Source organism: Populus trichocarpa, chromosome 4 (genome assembly GCF_000002775.5).
Source record: "Populus trichocarpa isolate Nisqually-1 chromosome 4, P.trichocarpa_v4.1, whole genome shotgun sequence".
Taxonomy (NCBI): domain Eukaryota; kingdom Viridiplantae; phylum Streptophyta; class Magnoliopsida; order Malpighiales; family Salicaceae; genus Populus; species Populus trichocarpa.
This window is the reverse complement of record NC_037288.2, coordinates 20,900,570-20,918,836: the sequence shown is the minus strand read 5'-3', so window position 1 is coordinate 20,918,836 and position 18,267 is coordinate 20,900,570. Positions and strand designations below refer to the sequence as shown.

Sequence of the window (18,267 nt, the reverse complement as noted above, 5' to 3'; positions counted from 1 at the left end):
CTTCTTCATTTGTTTCCTAATTTTAACTGTATTCTATTTTCCAAGTCAATTTCCAAAAATGTTATGCTGATATTTTTCATAAATTTAATGGTTTAACATTTCACAGAGAATATTCCCATGAAATTAGCACCATTCACTTGTAAATGACTTTTTTTTTGTTCAAGTGAGAATTTCTATAGTATAGTTTATGTAAATTAATAACTTCAATTAAATAATATTTTTTTCTGGTCCTAGTTTAAATTTAAAATTTAAATAATATCTCTAGTAATTAATAAAATATTTATAGCATGAGTTATATTAATTTATAAAAACTTAACTGTATATCATTTTATTCGGGGGGGTAGGCAATAGAAATTAACCTGAAATTTTAATGAGCACTTGCTACTTGGATTAACCCCCTTTCTTTTTATTAGTGTCAGGGACAAGAAGACTATAGATATTTTGTTTCTTGAGCTAATTAAGGAAAATTGAGTCTTATCTCCTCCTCCATGCTTGTTGCAATAAAAATATAATATTATATAAATTGATATTATGACATGAGAGAAAACTAATTTTATCTTCTTATGAAACATGGATGATCCAGGAGAGAGTTGTCATGGATATTATCTGAAATCATCGAGGGCTTCTCTTGTAATAACCATCGTTGTAAGATAAATAATGTTCTTCTTAGACTTTTGAAGCATGGATAATCTTAGAGATTTTTCCTTTCTTTTTTTATGAATAGGTAGATTAATTATAGATTTTATTAAGATCCTGTTTGTTTACGTGTTTTAAGATAATTTTTGAAAAAAATCCGATGCTTGCACATTGGTCACTGGTCTTCTATCTCCAGGAGGCTATTTGTGTCATGAGCACTCCACAGCCTCGCCTGAAAAATAATGCACCGGTGGATTCTTCGACTCAAGCACCGGAGTTGTTTCAGATTCAGTCAAACATATTGGGAAGAGGCCTTACAGCCATAAAGGCATCCACGACCTGAAACAAGGAAATGACCAGAAAGATGGATATCAGTGTCTTTTCCACTCCAAATTCTTGAGATTTTTGGAAACTATTCAAGAACATAAGACCACAATATTCGAGGGCAATTCAGATGGAAGACGGTAAACACAGTAATCTGCAAATGCATCAATTTATTGAGGAAATGTCGAAGGCTTACCTTGTCAGTAACACTGGCTGGGGCTGCGCGACGTCATCGTGCCAAGGCGGTTCTTCACTTCCTCCGTTAGCATGCGTCCTGCAGCATACTCCTAAAACAAGGAGAACCTGTGCATCAGAAAGAGAAAACGATCAAGTACTAATTTTGGATAAAAACCAAATATCTTAATAGAAGAGTCAAATCAACCAAAAAGAAAGAAATCTCACCGTCTTTATGTGTTCAAGCTCAGCATCATCCTCTAGGAAAAAGTTGAGGCTGCTGAGGCTTGTTTTCTTATGGAATTGGCATATGGAATTTCAGTAATCATTCTGCTGCCAAGGCTTGTTTTCTTCTAATCATTCATGAACTGCACATTAGTGACTTAAAATACACTAAATGATGAAAACTACCTGACAAAATCCCTTGTCCTTTACAGAAGACTTCTTGATAAATCTTTGAGGTTATTTAAAATACTTTAAAATGTAATTATAATGTAATACTAAATGAATTTTTAAAATAATTGTGTTTTGAAGTTTTTTTTATTTAAAAATATATTAAAATAATATTTATTTTTATTGTTTTAAAATTTATTTTTAATATTAATATATCAAAACGATATAAAAAATAAAAAATTAATTTAATAAAAAAATAAAAAAATGATGAAACAACAGTTCAACCTTTGAAAATAGTAAGGTGAACTATTTGATTATATTTCGTCACCAGATATTTAGTGAAATAACTAATTAATCCTTTCATTGAATATTGAATTGATAGCATATTTTAATTGAAGGTTGCTTGTCTGGGAATATGGTAAAAAACAATTTTCAAAATGTTTTTTTATATAAAAATATATAAAAATATTATTTTTTATTTTATTCTTAAAATTTATTTTTGATATTATTATATTGAAACGATAAAAAACAAAAATTTAATTTTAAAATAAAAATTTTTAAAATTTTTCAAAAGTATAACTAGACCGCAATGCCAAATATCACTGTAATTAATCCTTTTAATTTGTAATTTATTAAAACATTTCTTTTCTAGTAAAAATGCTGAATTTTCATATATTCGATGCAAAAACATTATTTAACTATATTAAATAAATAAAAAAACATGTTTTCAATGCTACTACTTACATGACCCGCGCGATGCCGCGGGTCATTTTTTTTCATAAAAATTATATAAAAAACTAAAATTTAAAAGTTTTTGGTTTTTCTGCAAAGTTATACCTAAAAATCTTGGGTTTGGCTGCAACGCCTGACTTAAAAGTAATGTTTATAATATTAATAATAACATTAAACTTGCATGATCCAAGTTTAAGTGAGCCTGGCTGCAACACCGGACCCAAGAATATTGGATGTGGGTTTGGTTATAAGGTCGTGTCATAAAAGTGTGATAATTAAATAAATTAATTAAAAAAAACCAACAGGAAGAAAAAAACTAATGAAAAAAAAGAAAAAAAATTGAATTAATTGGATTAACCCTTCAAACCAGGTTAACCCGTAAAATCTGAGATTCACGTCATGAAAGTTTGATAACTAAATAAAAAAAAATTGACAGGTTTACCCAGATTTAACTGGGTTAACCCATCAAACCAAGTTAACCCGTCAAGCTCAGGATGCGTGTCATGAAAGTTTGATAATTAAATAGAAAGAAATTTAACATCAACAAACTAAACTAAACGAAAAAAATTAATTAAAAATAAAAAAAATTCGGGTTAACTCGTCAAACCAAGTTAACCTATCAAACCCGGGATCCGTATCATGAAAATCTGATAACTAAATTAAAAAAATTTAACATTAACAAACTAAATCAAACAAAAAAATTTATTAAAAAAATAAAATAAAAATTAAAAACAAAAAAATAAAGACATTTCTATAATATAATATAATAATAATAATAATTATAATATAATATATTAACGAGTGCAAGGACAGTAATAATAACTATAATCTAATAATTATAATAATATAATATATTAATAAGTGAAAGGCGTGGGGAAGCTATAGTAACTTCCCCATACTTTTTTAGCTTTCTCACACTTTTTAGAGTATTACTTAATAATTATAATATAATATAATATAATAATTATAATAATATAATATATTAAAGATAGAAAAGTAAAAGGCGTAGAAAATCTACAGTTAATTAAAAAAAAATTCATTTAATAAATTAATAAATTAAAAATATTTTTTCATGATGACAAGTAAATGAATATTTTTTTATCATAACCTAATCACCATAAACAAAGATTAAGTGTTATTCTATTCGATTCTTTATATTTATTTTTGTGATAATTAAGCACTGTTTAATTAATTTCCACTATGTTTTTGTCGCCATGAAACTCAGTTTTAACAAGTGTAATAAAAGTTAAAAAATGTTTTACAAAGAAGAAAAACAAGGACCAAAGGTGACGAAACCCAACCTGACCCAGTCCGATCCAGCCAGTCTGATCCAGCCAGTCTGATCCCTCAATCCTTATTTAGTTCAAGTCAGTCCTTCAACTCAAGATGCAATTTTTAGGGTTTTAAAAATCAAAGCACCGGTTAAGTTAGGGTTTTAGTTCCTCTGCAAAACTGCAAGCAAGAAAGACCCTTCCTGTGCTACTTCCAAAACCGACCAGTTCCTCAAATTCTTAGACATGAGAGTAAAGAAGCAGAAACGCCACCGGCGGGCAGTGAGATTTTACACAGCATGTTTTGGGTTCCGTCAGCCGTACAAAGTCTTATGCGACGGCACATTTATTCACCATTTAATAGTTAATAACATTGCTCCTGCTGATACAGCTATTTCTAACATTCTTGGTGGCTCTGTCAAGCTCTTCACCACCAGGTCTGCTCCCTTTTGCTTTTCTTTTAGTTTGTGTTAAAAAATAAGAAGAAAGATTGGATTTTTATTCGTTTGTTGTTGTTTTTGGGGTTGTAGGTGTGTTTTGGCAGAGCTGAAAAGACTTGGGAAATCTTACACTGAATCTCTTCAGGCAGCTAATACGCTTATGATTGCAAGGTGGGTTTTTATGGTGTCAAAAGGCCTTATCTTTTGGGGTTTTGTTGCTGAATTTGATGGGCTTGTGGATTTCTGAAATTGGGTTTTAGAGATTTTACTCTTTTCTGGGTTTGGTATGATTTTGAAGTTCCATTTCAATGGCAGGTGTGATCATGAACAAATCAAGAATGCAGAGGGTTGCATTGTGGAGATTATTGGAGAAAATAACCCGGACCACTTCTATGTTGGTACTCAGGATACTGACATGCGGAAGAAGTTTCAGGAGGTTAGTTTTTTTTTTTTTTCATTTTAAATTATTTTACATGATTTTTGGTTGTTAATGAATTGTTTATCCCTTAATTGTGCTGGTACTGGATAGTTGATCACAATGTGATATGTTTATGCCAAAAATTTATGGATTGTGTAATCTGTAGCTATGTTTTCTTATATGTTTAATTGAGGATTTGAAAAATTGTTATATACTGACCTCAGTAGAATTGTTTCAAACACCATTAATCAGTCCATTAATGGTGTTTTCTGAAGAATTAAAATTTCAGTCCATTAATCATATAATCCTTGTGTGTTTCAACTGAAATGGTGTTAGAAGTTGGAATATCTGTAGCATGGCCTTGGGTGTCACTTAGATGAAGATCTTTTTGGAAGGATTGCAAGGCTGATCTGGTAAACTTGTGATTGATCCCTGTAATTGCACTAATAGATCGGCAGTTTAGCTCTGTTTTTTGTTTACCAGCTATCATATTGGAAGGGATCCATCCAGTAGCCAGGTTAGGTGGTTAAAATGAATTGGGAAATGCACAGTGATGCAGCAGTACTCGTACTCAGATTAGTGACTAGAAATAACCGTGGAATGTCCATTAACAATTGTGATAAACTGTCCTACAGGTGCCAGGTGTCCCTCTCATATTTGGTCTGAGAAATGCCCTCTTTCTTCAGCCACCATCTGCATTTCAGCGGCAGTTTGCCAAAAATTCAGAAGAAGAACGGTCACATATGACCGAGAAAGAAGTCGCACTCTTAAAAAAGAGGACTAAGGACTTAGTGGAAAATTGGGAAATTGGAGATTCTTCTGATGAAAATGGAGGTCCAGAAGATGAAAATTTGGAAATGCAGCCTCAGAAATATTCTTCTAGAAAGGGAATGAAGGTCAAGGATAGACCTCAATTCAAGAGAAACAAAGCTAAGGTATATTGTCTGCTTCAAGCTTGTTTATTGCTAACATCTTTAACCGATAAAAACTGCTAGAAGGGGGTATTATGTTGTTTGCTATTTTTTTGGGATATGCATATACTTAACCAGTAAGGAACAACATCTTGAAGGGGTCTATTGTGCTGTTTGTGTTATTCTCCACTATGGTCACATGGGGATATCTGGCTCTTCTTTTCTAATGTTTTTGTTTACATTATCTACTTTTCTAGTTAAAGCATGAATGGAATCATCATAGCATCTCTCTATCATCATGCATTCCAAGGTGTCCCTGTGTCGCTGCTTGCAACCATGACTCCAATGAAAAAAAATCAATGTTATTTATGCTAAAGAATTAAGTAATAACAATATGAAATTGATAGACATCGGCTAAAAAGACGAACGAATCCATATCTGGGATGGCTTTATGTTTACACGAACTTGGGGCTTGCTTTTGTGTTTTTTTTTTTTTTGGAGGGGGGGGGGGTTCAGGACTACGAGGGGGGAGATTAATTGATTGCTGTGTAACTAGGCCATTTGCTTAATCTGCAAGACAAGGGGATTACCTGATCAGCAGGGTGTTTCCTTTTTCTATTTAATGGGAAGTGAACATCTTAGGTCCAGCTACAGGTTAATCGCAGCTTACAATTGTTCTAATAAAAAAACAGTATTTTCTTGAAAGCACAAAGATGTTCCATGAATTATTTTCTTTTCTAAGTAATTAATGACGAAGAACATGTTATTTGAGAAATTAGATACTGTGTACAATAAAATTGTGGAATATCCATGGTGCTTATCTATCTATAAAACTATGATCACTGTTCAATAAAGATTTTTTTAAATGATGTTTGATATATTTATTTAATTTATAGCTTTGAGGTGGATGCTACTGGCAATATAGTTTTTATGTGTTACGCAGCAGCATAGTAAACTTGTTTTTGAACATCGCAGTATAGTAAACTGAATCACTTAATATTAATTTAATTGACATGAAAGGTACGTGGTAGAATGCTATTGCTAACTTGCCAGGTACTTTCAAGAGGAATGTCTATGCTCATCTGGTCAACTTTGTGTAACTTTCCAGGGTCCAAATCCACTTTCAGTCCAGAAGAAAAAGAGTCGTCAAAACACAAACTCCATGTCAGGGAAGGTTAGTGAAGGTTTTTGAATGTTTTTATACTTTTTGGTGGATTCTTATGTTTAAGCAATGATGGGGATTACTCACTGCTGAATTGCAACATCTGGACTAGAGAAATATGGTTCATAATTGTATGTTTGATGCTTTTAAATCCATTGCTATGTTTATAATCGGACTTGAATCCTGTCCTGTTTAACATGGACGGTAGTTATTGTCTATTGTTCTTGTCACTGTTAATTGTGAGAAAGAATAGTGCTGCTGGACATGGCGTTCTCCCTGTCATTTTCTTTTTGCACATTTTTAGTTGCAACTTGGAGGTTTTCGAGTTGAAATTCATGGCCTTGTCTTGTCATCTAGCAGATGGGTAATTAAACTTCTGGTCATCATTTTTTATTGTTGAAATCACCTTGGCCCGTTTATTTCAATTATTCCATGGATGTGTTCAATGTGTTGGCCTGCTATAGAAAAGGGTTAAAAATAAAGATGTAGTGGAAATGGTTGCGGTCACTTATGGTAAAATTTTGACAAATGAGAACAATGTTGCAGTCAAGATATAGCTTTTCAACAAATGAGAAAACAATGTTGTAGTCAAGATATAGCTTTTCAATCTTGCTTGTTAACGCATCTATTTTCTGGTAACTGACAGGGTTATAATAGGGAGTGTAATCTATGGTGGTACTCAGCTTTGTGTGTTTTTTATTGTTACCTGTGTATTTCAAATCAGACATTTCAAACGAGCCAATTCACTGGCCTCTGAAAGGGTGATTTAGGGTTTGCCAACTGAAAGAATATAGATGAAACTGTTTAGAGTATCATGAGATGGTGAGATCTGGGTACATACATGTATTCACATGGATGTGTTTAATATTCAAACTAATCCTGGAAAGTATTACTAATTCAATAACTTTGAGGTGTTGAAAAAACTGGTTAAGTTAAAATCCCTGGGCACCCATGAGCTGAAATAACAGTGATACTTTACATTATTAAAATGTGGAGGTTTTTGTACAGGAAAGCAAAGGTGGTGATGAGACAGTGAGAAGTAGAGGCAGGAAAAGAAAGAGATCACGCAAAGGCAAAAGTTCTGCTCCAGCAGAAAGCTAATGGTCTTCTTCAGCTAAATGATGGATCTTCCAGTTGTGGCTTGTATTGGAGTGGAAACTTCAAAGAGTGAATTAATTATGCCGCGTTATTGCAGATAGAGGTACAGGGCTCAATTAAAAAAAAAATTCTGGCATCAAATCTGAGAATTTATTTACAAATGTAAATGTGGATTATTGCTTCTTTATCCTAAGAACTTGAAGCATTTACATTTAGAAACTGAAGGAAATTGGTGATATATCTCCGATGTCCAAGTAGCTCTGTTGATTTTGAGTTGATTCTATTATTTTCGATAAGTAACAACTTTCTGGATGTGACCTGTTTCAGCTCATAAACTTGACATTCAATGCCAGAGCTACGACTGCTAAGTGCTAAGAGTTCCTGTATCTCATATAGATATTCCCTTGCAGAATTAACATCTTTAACAGCAACATTTTCATCGTGCAGTTCATTTTAATAATTTGGTTAAATTTTGTGTGAAAATCTGCATTCTTTAACCATTTCTTAGATTGGTGATTATGGATTAAGCTTCTGAAGAAAAGAAAAATTTCATAGTTGGTGGAGGTTTTGGGATTGTTTTGTGATCTAAGGCCATAATTTTGTTAGAGAATCCATCTAGGGGTTACAGGAGACGGAGAAAGAATGCAGAGTTGGTTTTATAGTTTAGTATAGTCAGGGGCTTGGGGTTTGGAGTTCTCTTCCTCTTACACCAAGAGAAATCCAGTAGCAGTTTTAGGCATGGTAACAAGAACCAACTCAAGTTTTTTTTTTTTTAAAAAAAAAAACTTGAAACAACGCAGCTTTGAAAAACAAAAACCGGGTTTTTCCAAATTTTTATTTGTTTTTTCTTTCCTATTTATGCAAGCTTGTTGTTAAAAGAATCGAAGGAATTTGCACATAAGAGCAAGATCATGAGAACAGCCACAGGGGACAGGCCAGTGCCAGGCCATCACACGGGCTAAAGGAAAAGGCAATAGACATGCCATATGTAAAATCACACAGCTTATTGCAAACTCGAATCAAATAAAGGAAAGCAGTGATATTAGCTAGATAAAGAGATTTTCACTGCTACTGTTAACAAAGCTACCAGGTCCTCAAGAAGGAGCAATGGCTTAGTTTAAAGAGGGCCTACATTTTGTTCATGCAGACATGCACATATCAACAATCCAAGACACAATGGCCAACCAGCCTTCTCTCCGTATCGATTGGTAGCATCTTTTCATTTTTTTTCCCCGAGAAGATCAGGAGAATGAAGCTTTTTGCATGGATCAGAAATGTATTATGATACTTAGCCGAATAAATTATAAAATTATGCCATGTTCAATTATATCCGATTATAAAGATATTTTAAATTTCAACTTCGACATAAATGCGTTGAAATTCCTCTAGATATATATATAATAATGTAAAGGCCCTGTGTACTTCAACATAAGTGTAATCAACTATCTCTCTGCATACATTTTTGTAACAAAAAATTAATTAGATATATTGGAATTTTTTTAAAACGGTCTGTTTTTTTTCCTCTTGTTTTTTTTTTTGGTATTGTACTATGATCTTAACCTGTTTAGAATCTGGCTTGGTCAATGAATAGTCTGGAGGTAGCCTTTGATAATACTGTTGTTTTTCAAAATATTTTTTATTTGAAAATATATCAAAATAATATATTTTTTAATTATTTTAACACCAGTCCATCAAAACAATTTAAAAATATAAAAAAATAATTTTAAATAAAAAAATTAAAATTTTAAAAACATAATTTTAACCGCGTTTCTAAACGTTATCTAAATCTCTGTATTGTATTTATATGAAGGTTGGAAAACTTAATCTAAATGTATTAACATTTAGTTTGTTCCGCTAAATACTTAGCTTGTTTGAAACTTGGGCCAAATATTTTTATTAAATTTCAAACATTTCTCATGTTTTTTAATTGGATTCTTTCCATTTGTAAACATTTTCACATTTTATGGAATGTTATTTTAAAGAAGATTTGATAAAAAAAAAATTGAACCGAGAAAGGATCAAATCGATAAAATTTATAAACTTGAGATCAATTAGGAATGAGTGTAGAAGTTGGGGGAATTCATTTGATGTTTCCCATTGTTTCTTTGAAACTTGCAACCACACTGGTAGGTCATGGGAGTATCCTTTTCTTGCGGAGACTCAGGGATTCCACTATGTCTTTATTCAACACTATCTTCCAGTACTTCTCCCATGAACAAGAATTTCTCTGCCAACTCTTCTTTGTTTCCATACTACTGCTTCCTATCTCTCTCTTTCTCTCCGGTACTTGCACATGGCAACTCTTATCAGGCTGTTTCCTCCAGCCCCTGAAGCAAAAACTTTTCTGCTAAACCATAAACCTACTCCTCTATTCTCTTCTCGAAAACCCCAGACCACACCTTCAAGAAAATCCCACCATGGAATCCAAAGCAGCAAGTTTGGAAGCTTTCTTGACTTGAAACCTCTATCAAAACCTGAGTCCTTGGATTTTGATCTCTCATGGTTTGATCCTGCAGACAGGCATCGTTGCTTTGATGTGATCGTTATTGGGACAGGCCCGGCTGGTTTGCGTCTTGCTGAGCAAGTGTCTCGCTATGGAGTTAAGGTATGTTGTGTTGATCCTTCCCCGCTTTCTATGTGGCCTAATAACTACGGTGTTTGGGTTGATGAGTTTGAGAGCTTGGGGCTTGTTGATTGCTTGGACAAAACATGGCCTATGACTTGTGTCTATATCGATGATGACAAGACCAAGTATTTAGATCGTCCTTATGCTCGTGTTGGCAGGAAGGAATTCAAGACAAAATTGTTGGAGAATTGTGCCTCTAATGGGGTTAGGTTTCATAAGGCTAAGGTTTGGAAAGTGAAGCATGAGGAGTTTGAATCTTCAATTGTTTGTGATGATGGGATTGAGCTAAGAGCTAGCTTAGTTGTTGATGCAAGTGGTTTTGCTAGTACTTTTACTGAGTATGATAAGCCAAGAAACCATGGATATCAGATTGCTCATGGCATTTTAGCTGAAGTTGATTACCATCCATTTGATCTGGATAAAATGGTTCTTATGGATTGGAGAGATTCCCATCTGGGAAATGAACCTTGTTTGCGTGCAAACAATTCAAAACTTCCAACCTTTTTGTATGCTATGCCATTTGATTCCAATCTTGTATTTCTGGAAGAGACTTCCTTGGTTAGTAAGCCTCTGTTATCATACATGGAGGTCAAGAACAGGATGGTAGCAAGGCTAAGACATTTAGGAATCAGAGTGAAGAATGTTATCGAGGAAGAGAAATGCTTGATTCCAATGGGAGGACCTCTCCCACGAATCCCTCAAAGTGTGATGGCTATCGGCGGGACTTCAGGGGTAGTCCACCCCTCAACTGGGTACATGGTGGCTAGAACAATGGCCTTAGCCCCAATTGTAGCTGGTGCCATTGTGGAGTGTCTTGGCTCAACCAGAATGATCAGGGGCAGGCCACTTCATCATAGAGTGTGGAATGGCTTGTGGCCATTAGAGAGGAGGTGTACAAGGGAGTTTTATTCTTTTGGGATGGAGACTTTGCTGAAGCTTGATCTGAAGGGGACGAGGAGGTTCTTCGATGCTTTCTTTGATTTGGATCCTTATTACTGGCAAGGTTTCCTCTCCTCAAGTTTGTCCCTTGGGGAGCTTCTTCTATTAAGCTTCTCTTTATTTCGTAATGCCTCAAATCCATCCAGGTTTGACATTGTTACAAAGTGTCCTGTGCCTCTGGCTAGAATGGTAGGGAATTTGGCTCATGAAGCCATCTGAGGATACACAGTCGCGACACAGATTGAAGAAGTGTTCATGTTTTCTGAATAAAAGAAAATCATTCTTGATTACATTTGTCATCTCTTGCTGCATTGGACTATACTGTATTTGAAATTGGTCCACTCACTGGATCCCTGAAATCAATTGAAAATGCTTAGCCATTAGTCAAGTGGATTCCCCACTATCTCATGAACACTCATCCCTGCAAGCACTGCACTCCATATTCAATCTTTCTGCTCTTGCTCCGGTCTCTAAGAATTTCCATGATTATACTTTTTTAGTGATCAAACATTTTAAAATGTATGAGATCTCACTTGCTCGATTTGTTTTTTTATTGGATTTTCAGAATTAATCCGGTGAACTCGATAAAACCCGGATGAGAATTTATCTAAGAGATTGATTTTTTAAAATTTTATTTAAAATAATTTTATTTTAATATTTTTTTGTATTTATAAAAAAATAATATTATTTTAATTTTTTTTATATAAAATAACATCATTTTATAGTTGATGAATTGACATGGATCAACTACATTAACCCGAACGCTAGAGTAGATCAGACTTGGAGCACGTAGGATACTTATGGTAGTGTTTAATATTATGGAAGCAATTTATTTTCAAAATATATTTTAAAAAAAATTCATTAAAAAATATATTTTTAAAATAATTCTTTTAAAAAACACATGCCACTGCACAAACAAACATTACCAAACAAGAGTGTCTCCACACTGTTACAATAGCCGCAGGCCCCTGATTTGTAGTGTTTTATATATATATATATATATATATATATATATATATATATATATTGGGCTGCAAATAATTTTCTATTTAATTATCACACAGTTGCTGGGCTTTTAATTTGTGGGCCGTGCTTTCCACCTGCACCCCCACAATAAGGCAAATCTAAAAACAACCCTGCATTTCAGCAAAGTTCAACAGAAAAACAAAACGTTCTTAGCAATAGCCAGTGGCTCCTCTCTGTCTCTCCGGAAATTTCCATGCTATCGAATTCGAACGGAATTAGGGTTTGGAATCTGTAATCGGAGTGGAAATCAATTCATGAAGCCAATAAGGCTACCGGAACCCCCGAGTCCCACCATGGGAGTACCGGAGATCTTCGAAAACGGCGCGTACAGTGTCATTCGCCGTGCCGTCGTCATCGGCAACGGATTTCCCGGTTCAGAAAACCAGAGCCTCGGCTTAGTTCGTGCTCTTGGCCTCTATGATAAGCACGTCTTATTTGTCAGTTCACTTCTCTCCTTTTCAACTCCTTAATCACAAAAAAAGAAATAATTTTTGCTTGTTTTTTAGTTCCTGCTAAATTAGGGTTTAATCTTTTATTTTTGGATTGGTTTTTGGAGCATTTATTTAATTGGATGGATGTAGAGAGTGACGAGACCAAGAGGAGGCATAAATGAGTGGTTGCATTGGCTACCGATTTCTCTCCACAAGTTGTTGTACTACATCATAAGGCGGATATATAGTTATTTGCGGTTAATAGCGTCGCGGCGGAGGAGACTTTCACCTCTGCCGTCGGAGAAAGGTCGCAATGTGGGCTTGTCGTCAATTTTAGAAGCTGATTCGAAGCGGATTGTGAATATGGCACGAGAAAGTTATGAGAAGTAATTTTCTTACAGGCTTTTGTGTAATTTGAACTTGTTAAGTTACTGAAAGTGTTAAAAGTATATATCATTTCGAGTGAATTTTACCTGTTTTATTCAAACAAAGGTGCAAACTTGAAAGTACGCTTCTTGTAAGTCGTGCTTATCTGTATTGAACATGGGCGTGTGGTAGAGGTTAATGGATGACGTGGTATCTGTGCAACCTTGTGAAAGGAAAAGGAAAGTGAAGAAAATGCATGATTATGGTATTGGTGGTTAATGGATTGTGAAGATCATGTGCTCATATGGAAATGAAAGGGTTGTGTTGTGAATGACTAATGGTGCTTTAACCTTGCGATGTAGACTCATGAAAAGGTTCTGTTATTTTTTTTTGTCTTTTAATTCGTCCTTGTGCTGCATTTATGTGATTGTTGCCCTGTGGAGCTATGTTGGATTTGAAACCTATTACTCCACTAAAATATGCAGCGGTCCCAAACTTGTTGGTATTTGCAATACGAATTTTCCGTTTTACACCTCTTAGTTCCTATCAGTAAACAGACCTCTTTTTTCTTTAATTTATTTGTTTTGCTGCATTGTTTCAGGGATGGCCCTTTATTGGTAGTTGCATCTGGAAGAGATACAATTTCTGTTGCAAGCTCTATAAAACGTTTAGCATCAGAAAAAGTTTTCCTTGTTCAGGTTTGAGGCCTTCCCTTAATTTAAATTGCACTTGATAAAGCTATTTGCTACATTCTATAAATAACACGGTTCTTTGATGGCTATCTAAAAAATATACCAAGGAGGATCCAATTTGTAACCTTTTGCTATTAGTATCAGATGGATGAATAAACCGTTATATACATAAGGGCTAGTATATACCTATGTTAGCCTATTGTACAGTGACAGCTACAGCTTCCAAAGTTCTATAATAAACCAATGCATATGTAAGGACTCTTTGCATACTATACAGTGTCAGACACAGCTTCCAAAGCTGCCCTGCCAATTCAACTCGATCCTCTTTCTGTTGTTGCACAAAAGCTTCGATATTCATTTTATTTTTCTCACGCAGATTCAACATCCAAGGTCAGACTTGAGTAGGTTTGACTTGGTTGTCACACCTCATCACGATTATTATCCTTTGACTCCCCAAGCACAAGAACAAGTTCCTCGATTTCTTCAGAGGTGGATAACTCCACGCGAACCTCCTGATGAGCATGTGGTATGTATCAAAACATTATATTGCTCTAGTTGGTTGGTAGTAATGAGACTTTTTTGTTGACAATCTCTCTTTTTGAAGATGGTAATTAGCAGTTTATAACATGACCATTGAACTTCAGGTTCTTACCGTGGGAGCCTTACATCAAATTGATTTTGCTGCGTTACGCAGTGCAGCTAGTACATGGCATGACGAGTTTGCACCTTTGCCAAAGCCTTTGCTGGTGGTTAACATTGGAGGGCCTTCATGTAATTAGCCATTACACTTTTAACCCACTGTACTCTTTTGTGATTAGACAGTTTTGGTGCAAATTGTCAGTCTCACTTCCATTGTTTGTCTTTTCTTGATATAGTGGTCCGTGCATTATGCTATTTTATTTTTTGTTATATTAATCTCATAGGAGTATTGCCTTCGTGGTCACTACTGCATATATTGATTTTTGTTGCATTCAAACCCTGGGGGAGAAGGAGGGAGAGGGGTGGGAGGAGGTTCAAACCTTGAAAATCTGCTGTAAAGAGGAACTCTTTTCCACTACACCATAAGTTGATCCTTGAAATTAAATGATGAAATTGTTGTGAGAGTCGAAGTTGATTATTGCTGTTGTTTTTACATCATGCGGACTCTTCAAAATAACTCAACTACCAAAACTAAACTTGGCTTTGCTATGCGCTGAAGATATGCAATTCCTTGTGAGATTCCATCATATATCTCAGAACACCAGTTATATTGAATTTGTTGTAGGAAATGCTTTCTTATTTATTTTATTTTTTTAATGTTAGCATAGCAATAACTGAAACTTTAAAATCAAACATTGTCACGAGTTCGTGCCCCAATTAAAGAATTAGAAGTTGAAAAGGCATGTTCGATTATTTCTTTTGTTCTGCTCTGTTTGGGTTTGGGTTTATGATTATTTTTATGCAGAGAACTTAAAAGTTCCCCGTTCTCTTTGTTCTTGATGTTTCTCATGGACTGAGAATTTAAGACATAATTATATGATATGGTGCCTAAAATTGTTTAGGTCACTGTCGTTATGGAACGGACCTAGCGAAGCAGTTATGTACCTTTGTGACTAACGTGCTTGTGAGCTGCGGGAGTGTCAGAATATTTTTCTCAAATAGGACACCTGAGAAGGTATGGCCACTCATTTCTCATAGTTTCTTTTTCCAATACCTGCCACTTATCCCTCAATATATGCGTCTGTCATTCTACCTACAGGTTTCAAACATAATAATCAAAGAACTTGCAAATAATCCAAAAGTTTACATCTGGGATGGTGAAGGTATTGTTGATTGATTTGAAAAATTCAATTCATACTAGTTAAATTACTAGAGCTCACAATCTTATAAGTTTTGCATGTCATAACATTCAGAGCCAAATCCATATATGGGACATTTAGCTTGGGGAGACGCATTTGTTGTCACAGCAGATTCAGTCAGTATGATAAGTGAGGCTTGCAGTACTGGGTATGCATGAAAATTATCTCTATCAACTGTGATGATTTAGAACATAAAAGCTCCGAGATGCCCTGTTTTATTTTGTAAATGCTGATTTAAAACTCCAATACTGTTCTTGCAGGAAACCTGTTTATGTGATGGGATCTGAACGTTGCACATGGAAGTTGGCTGACTTCCATAAATCTTTGAGTGAGCGAGGAGTGGTTCGACCATTTACAGGATCTGAGGATGTAAGTAAATAGTAGAATACTTATTTAAATGATGTACTAATTATCTCCCAGACCCATATTAGCTGTCGAACATTGTTTTTTCAATTAGTTAAATGCAAATTCATTTATTATTTCTTCTCTAGAAGATTTTTTCAAAATTTTACTTTATGTAAAAATATGATAATACTTCTACTTCATAAAGATTGTGTTATTTGTAAAAAAAACTGAAGGTAAATTTGAATGGTCATACATCGCCAAACAACTATGAAAGTACTTGTTTCTCATCCACTTTAGCTGATAGGTTTTGTAATGGCTGTCCTGGGAATTTGTTCTGATTATTTTTTCTTATTTCTGGAAATTGTTGTTCCCTTTATGCAATGAATAATTAGTGCACCGACTGAATTCTCATCTATATCTTAACCAGTACATGTAGTGATCAAGTTTCTCCTTCACTTAATTACGTAGGTAATCTGCTTGTCTATCTCTTTCAGATTTCAGAAAGCTGGAGCTACCCACCTCTAAATGACACTGCTGAAGTTGCTCGTCGAGTTCATGAAGTGCTTGCTGAAAGAGGATTGAGAGTGCGGCCATAAAACTTGTTTATAGTTGTTATTCTTGAAAGACGTTTTTGTTTTGAAAGGGAAGGGAAATTCGGTTTGTTCGATATTACTTTTAGGAATTCCAACTGCAAAGCATTGATACATGTTAAAATTGGTTTCTTTTACCTATGGGAGTTTTGGGATATACATGTAAAAAATAAAGGCAAACTCATCTAGTGCGGCTTGTAATTTAGGAATAGCATCCTTTCCTCTTGTGCAGCATTATTTAAAGTCCTTTCAGTTTTGGCACCCATTTTACGTTGTGAAAATAAATTTCCCACTGTATTCTTTGTTTTTCTGAAAGGTGTAAATTGAATAGCGATTGATTTATACAGAGGAAAACCCCTCTCTAATGAGATGAATTTCGACCAAGATGTGATTCCTGGATCTCTTTTTATTTACTTGTAGCAATAACTTTGTTTCTATTTACCATTCAACTCTCCTCTTTGCAGTGAACAAATATGAAAGCGGTTAGGCTCTACAGCTTCTTTGTCGAGTTTTGCCTTCTAGTCGTCCAATTCGTTGTTTTGTATGAAGTGGAGCAAGTTAGATTGTGGCAACCACTCCTTTGCTAATCCATTAACTCGATCTCCTATATAAGTCGCGTCTTTTCCTGGCATTGTTTTTCAACAAGCTGTCTCCTGATCACTAGCTACATTTTGCAGTGGTGAAGCAACAAAAATCATTATTCAAGAACCAAAGGTAGACACTAAAGGAAAAGGCATTGTGGGTGCTCCGGCTCCTATCATAGTTGCACCAAAAGCGGCCCAGCACCACCGGAAAGGATGGAAAAAAGGCTTAGCCGTTTTCGACTTGGTTCTCAGGCTGGTTTTGCTGCCACCACTAGCATTATGGGGACATCCGATCAGACTCTTCCTTTTTTCACTCAGTTGTTTCATTTCCATGCCGAGTTTAATGATCTCCCAACTTTCATGTATGCATGCTCTTCTTACCAGCAGCCTTCAGAATTCTCTCGCTAAAGCCTTGACCTCAGCTATCATGATTAAGTAAAACCGAAGTTTAGGGACTAAAGTGAAGATTTACATACATCACAGGGATTGATTAGCCAAACGAGCAAGGAAATTAGGAATATAGCTCAGTCTTGCGCCTTCTCTCTCTCTGACTCGAAAACAGGGAGCAAACATGACACCACACGCGTACGTCAACCATCCATCACTTCTCAGTCTTCTTTACATTAATAATTCGGAAACCCAAAAATGGTCCTCCAATCATATATATAGTCTCAGTCGAGTCCTTCACAATTTTTTCTTATCTCAATTGGATTCTTAAGGTAACCGTTTGGACTTTTGTGGCATGTACTAGACAGGAATAGAATTTGCTTGATCTGCATATACATACACAAAACTGGTTTTATTTTTTTATGGGGATTAAGATTAGTTGATTTTCTCATGGGAGGCATGGCTCAAAAATATGTGATATAATAGAAATTATGATCCTTTTTTCATGTAATTTAGAACTGTAGTTTGAGAGTTTTTTTCCTCTAAAAATACATTGAATTTATATTTTTTTAAAATTAATCGAAATACCAAATACACATTTAGCTTCTCCTTAGTATTCTTTACTGTTGTTTTAAAACTTGATTCATGATAGATCATGAGTTGGAGATCGACCTTTAATTTTTTTTAAAAATAAATAAATTAAAATAACATTGTTTTGACCAACACATGTTGATTTTTATTTTAAAAAAATAAATCAAAATAACATTATTTTAGAAAAAAATCAAAAACAAAATCATAGAATAGATGGTCGGATTTTAACCGAGTCAAGTTTGGTCAGCTATGCTACCAAATTAACCAGATTTTTTTTCAACCTAAACTGGTTT

General features: G+C 34.6%; 3 protein-coding genes across 3 annotated transcripts; all 3 read left to right on the top strand.

Annotated features, from left to right (window-relative positions):
• The first annotated feature begins 3,608 nt into the window (after positions 1–3,608).
• On the top strand, positions 3,609–7,871 carry LOC18098071 (uncharacterized). The gene is made up of 6 exons (XM_006384694.3): positions 3,609–3,967; positions 4,061–4,141; positions 4,286–4,406; positions 5,024–5,323; positions 6,408–6,473; positions 7,470–7,871. Exons 1-6 carry the CDS (start codon positions 3,777–3,779, stop codon positions 7,560–7,562), a joined length of 852 nt encoding a protein of 283 aa, XP_006384756.2. The 5' UTR covers positions 3,609–3,776; the 3' UTR covers positions 7,563–7,871.
• Positions 7,872–9,696: 1,825 nt separating this feature from the next.
• Positions 9,697–11,512, top strand: LOC18098070 (capsanthin/capsorubin synthase, chromoplastic). Its single transcript, XM_006384693.3, has one exon. The coding sequence runs from the start codon at positions 9,853–9,855 to the stop codon at positions 11,341–11,343; it is 1,491 nt and encodes a 496-aa protein (XP_006384755.1). The 5' UTR covers positions 9,697–9,852; the 3' UTR covers positions 11,344–11,512.
• A 752-nt stretch (positions 11,513–12,264) lies between these two features.
• On the top strand, positions 12,265–16,796 carry LOC18098069 (mitochondrial fission protein ELM1). The gene is made up of 10 exons (XM_006384692.3): positions 12,265–12,587; positions 12,732–12,967; positions 13,549–13,645; positions 14,016–14,165; positions 14,284–14,410; positions 15,181–15,293; positions 15,378–15,441; positions 15,532–15,625; positions 15,738–15,846; positions 16,317–16,796. The coding sequence occupies exons 1-10, from the start codon at positions 12,405–12,407 to the stop codon at positions 16,416–16,418; spliced, it is 1,275 nt and encodes a 424-aa protein (XP_006384754.1). The 5' UTR covers positions 12,265–12,404; the 3' UTR covers positions 16,419–16,796.
• The last annotated feature ends 1,471 nt before the right edge of the window (positions 16,797–18,267 follow it).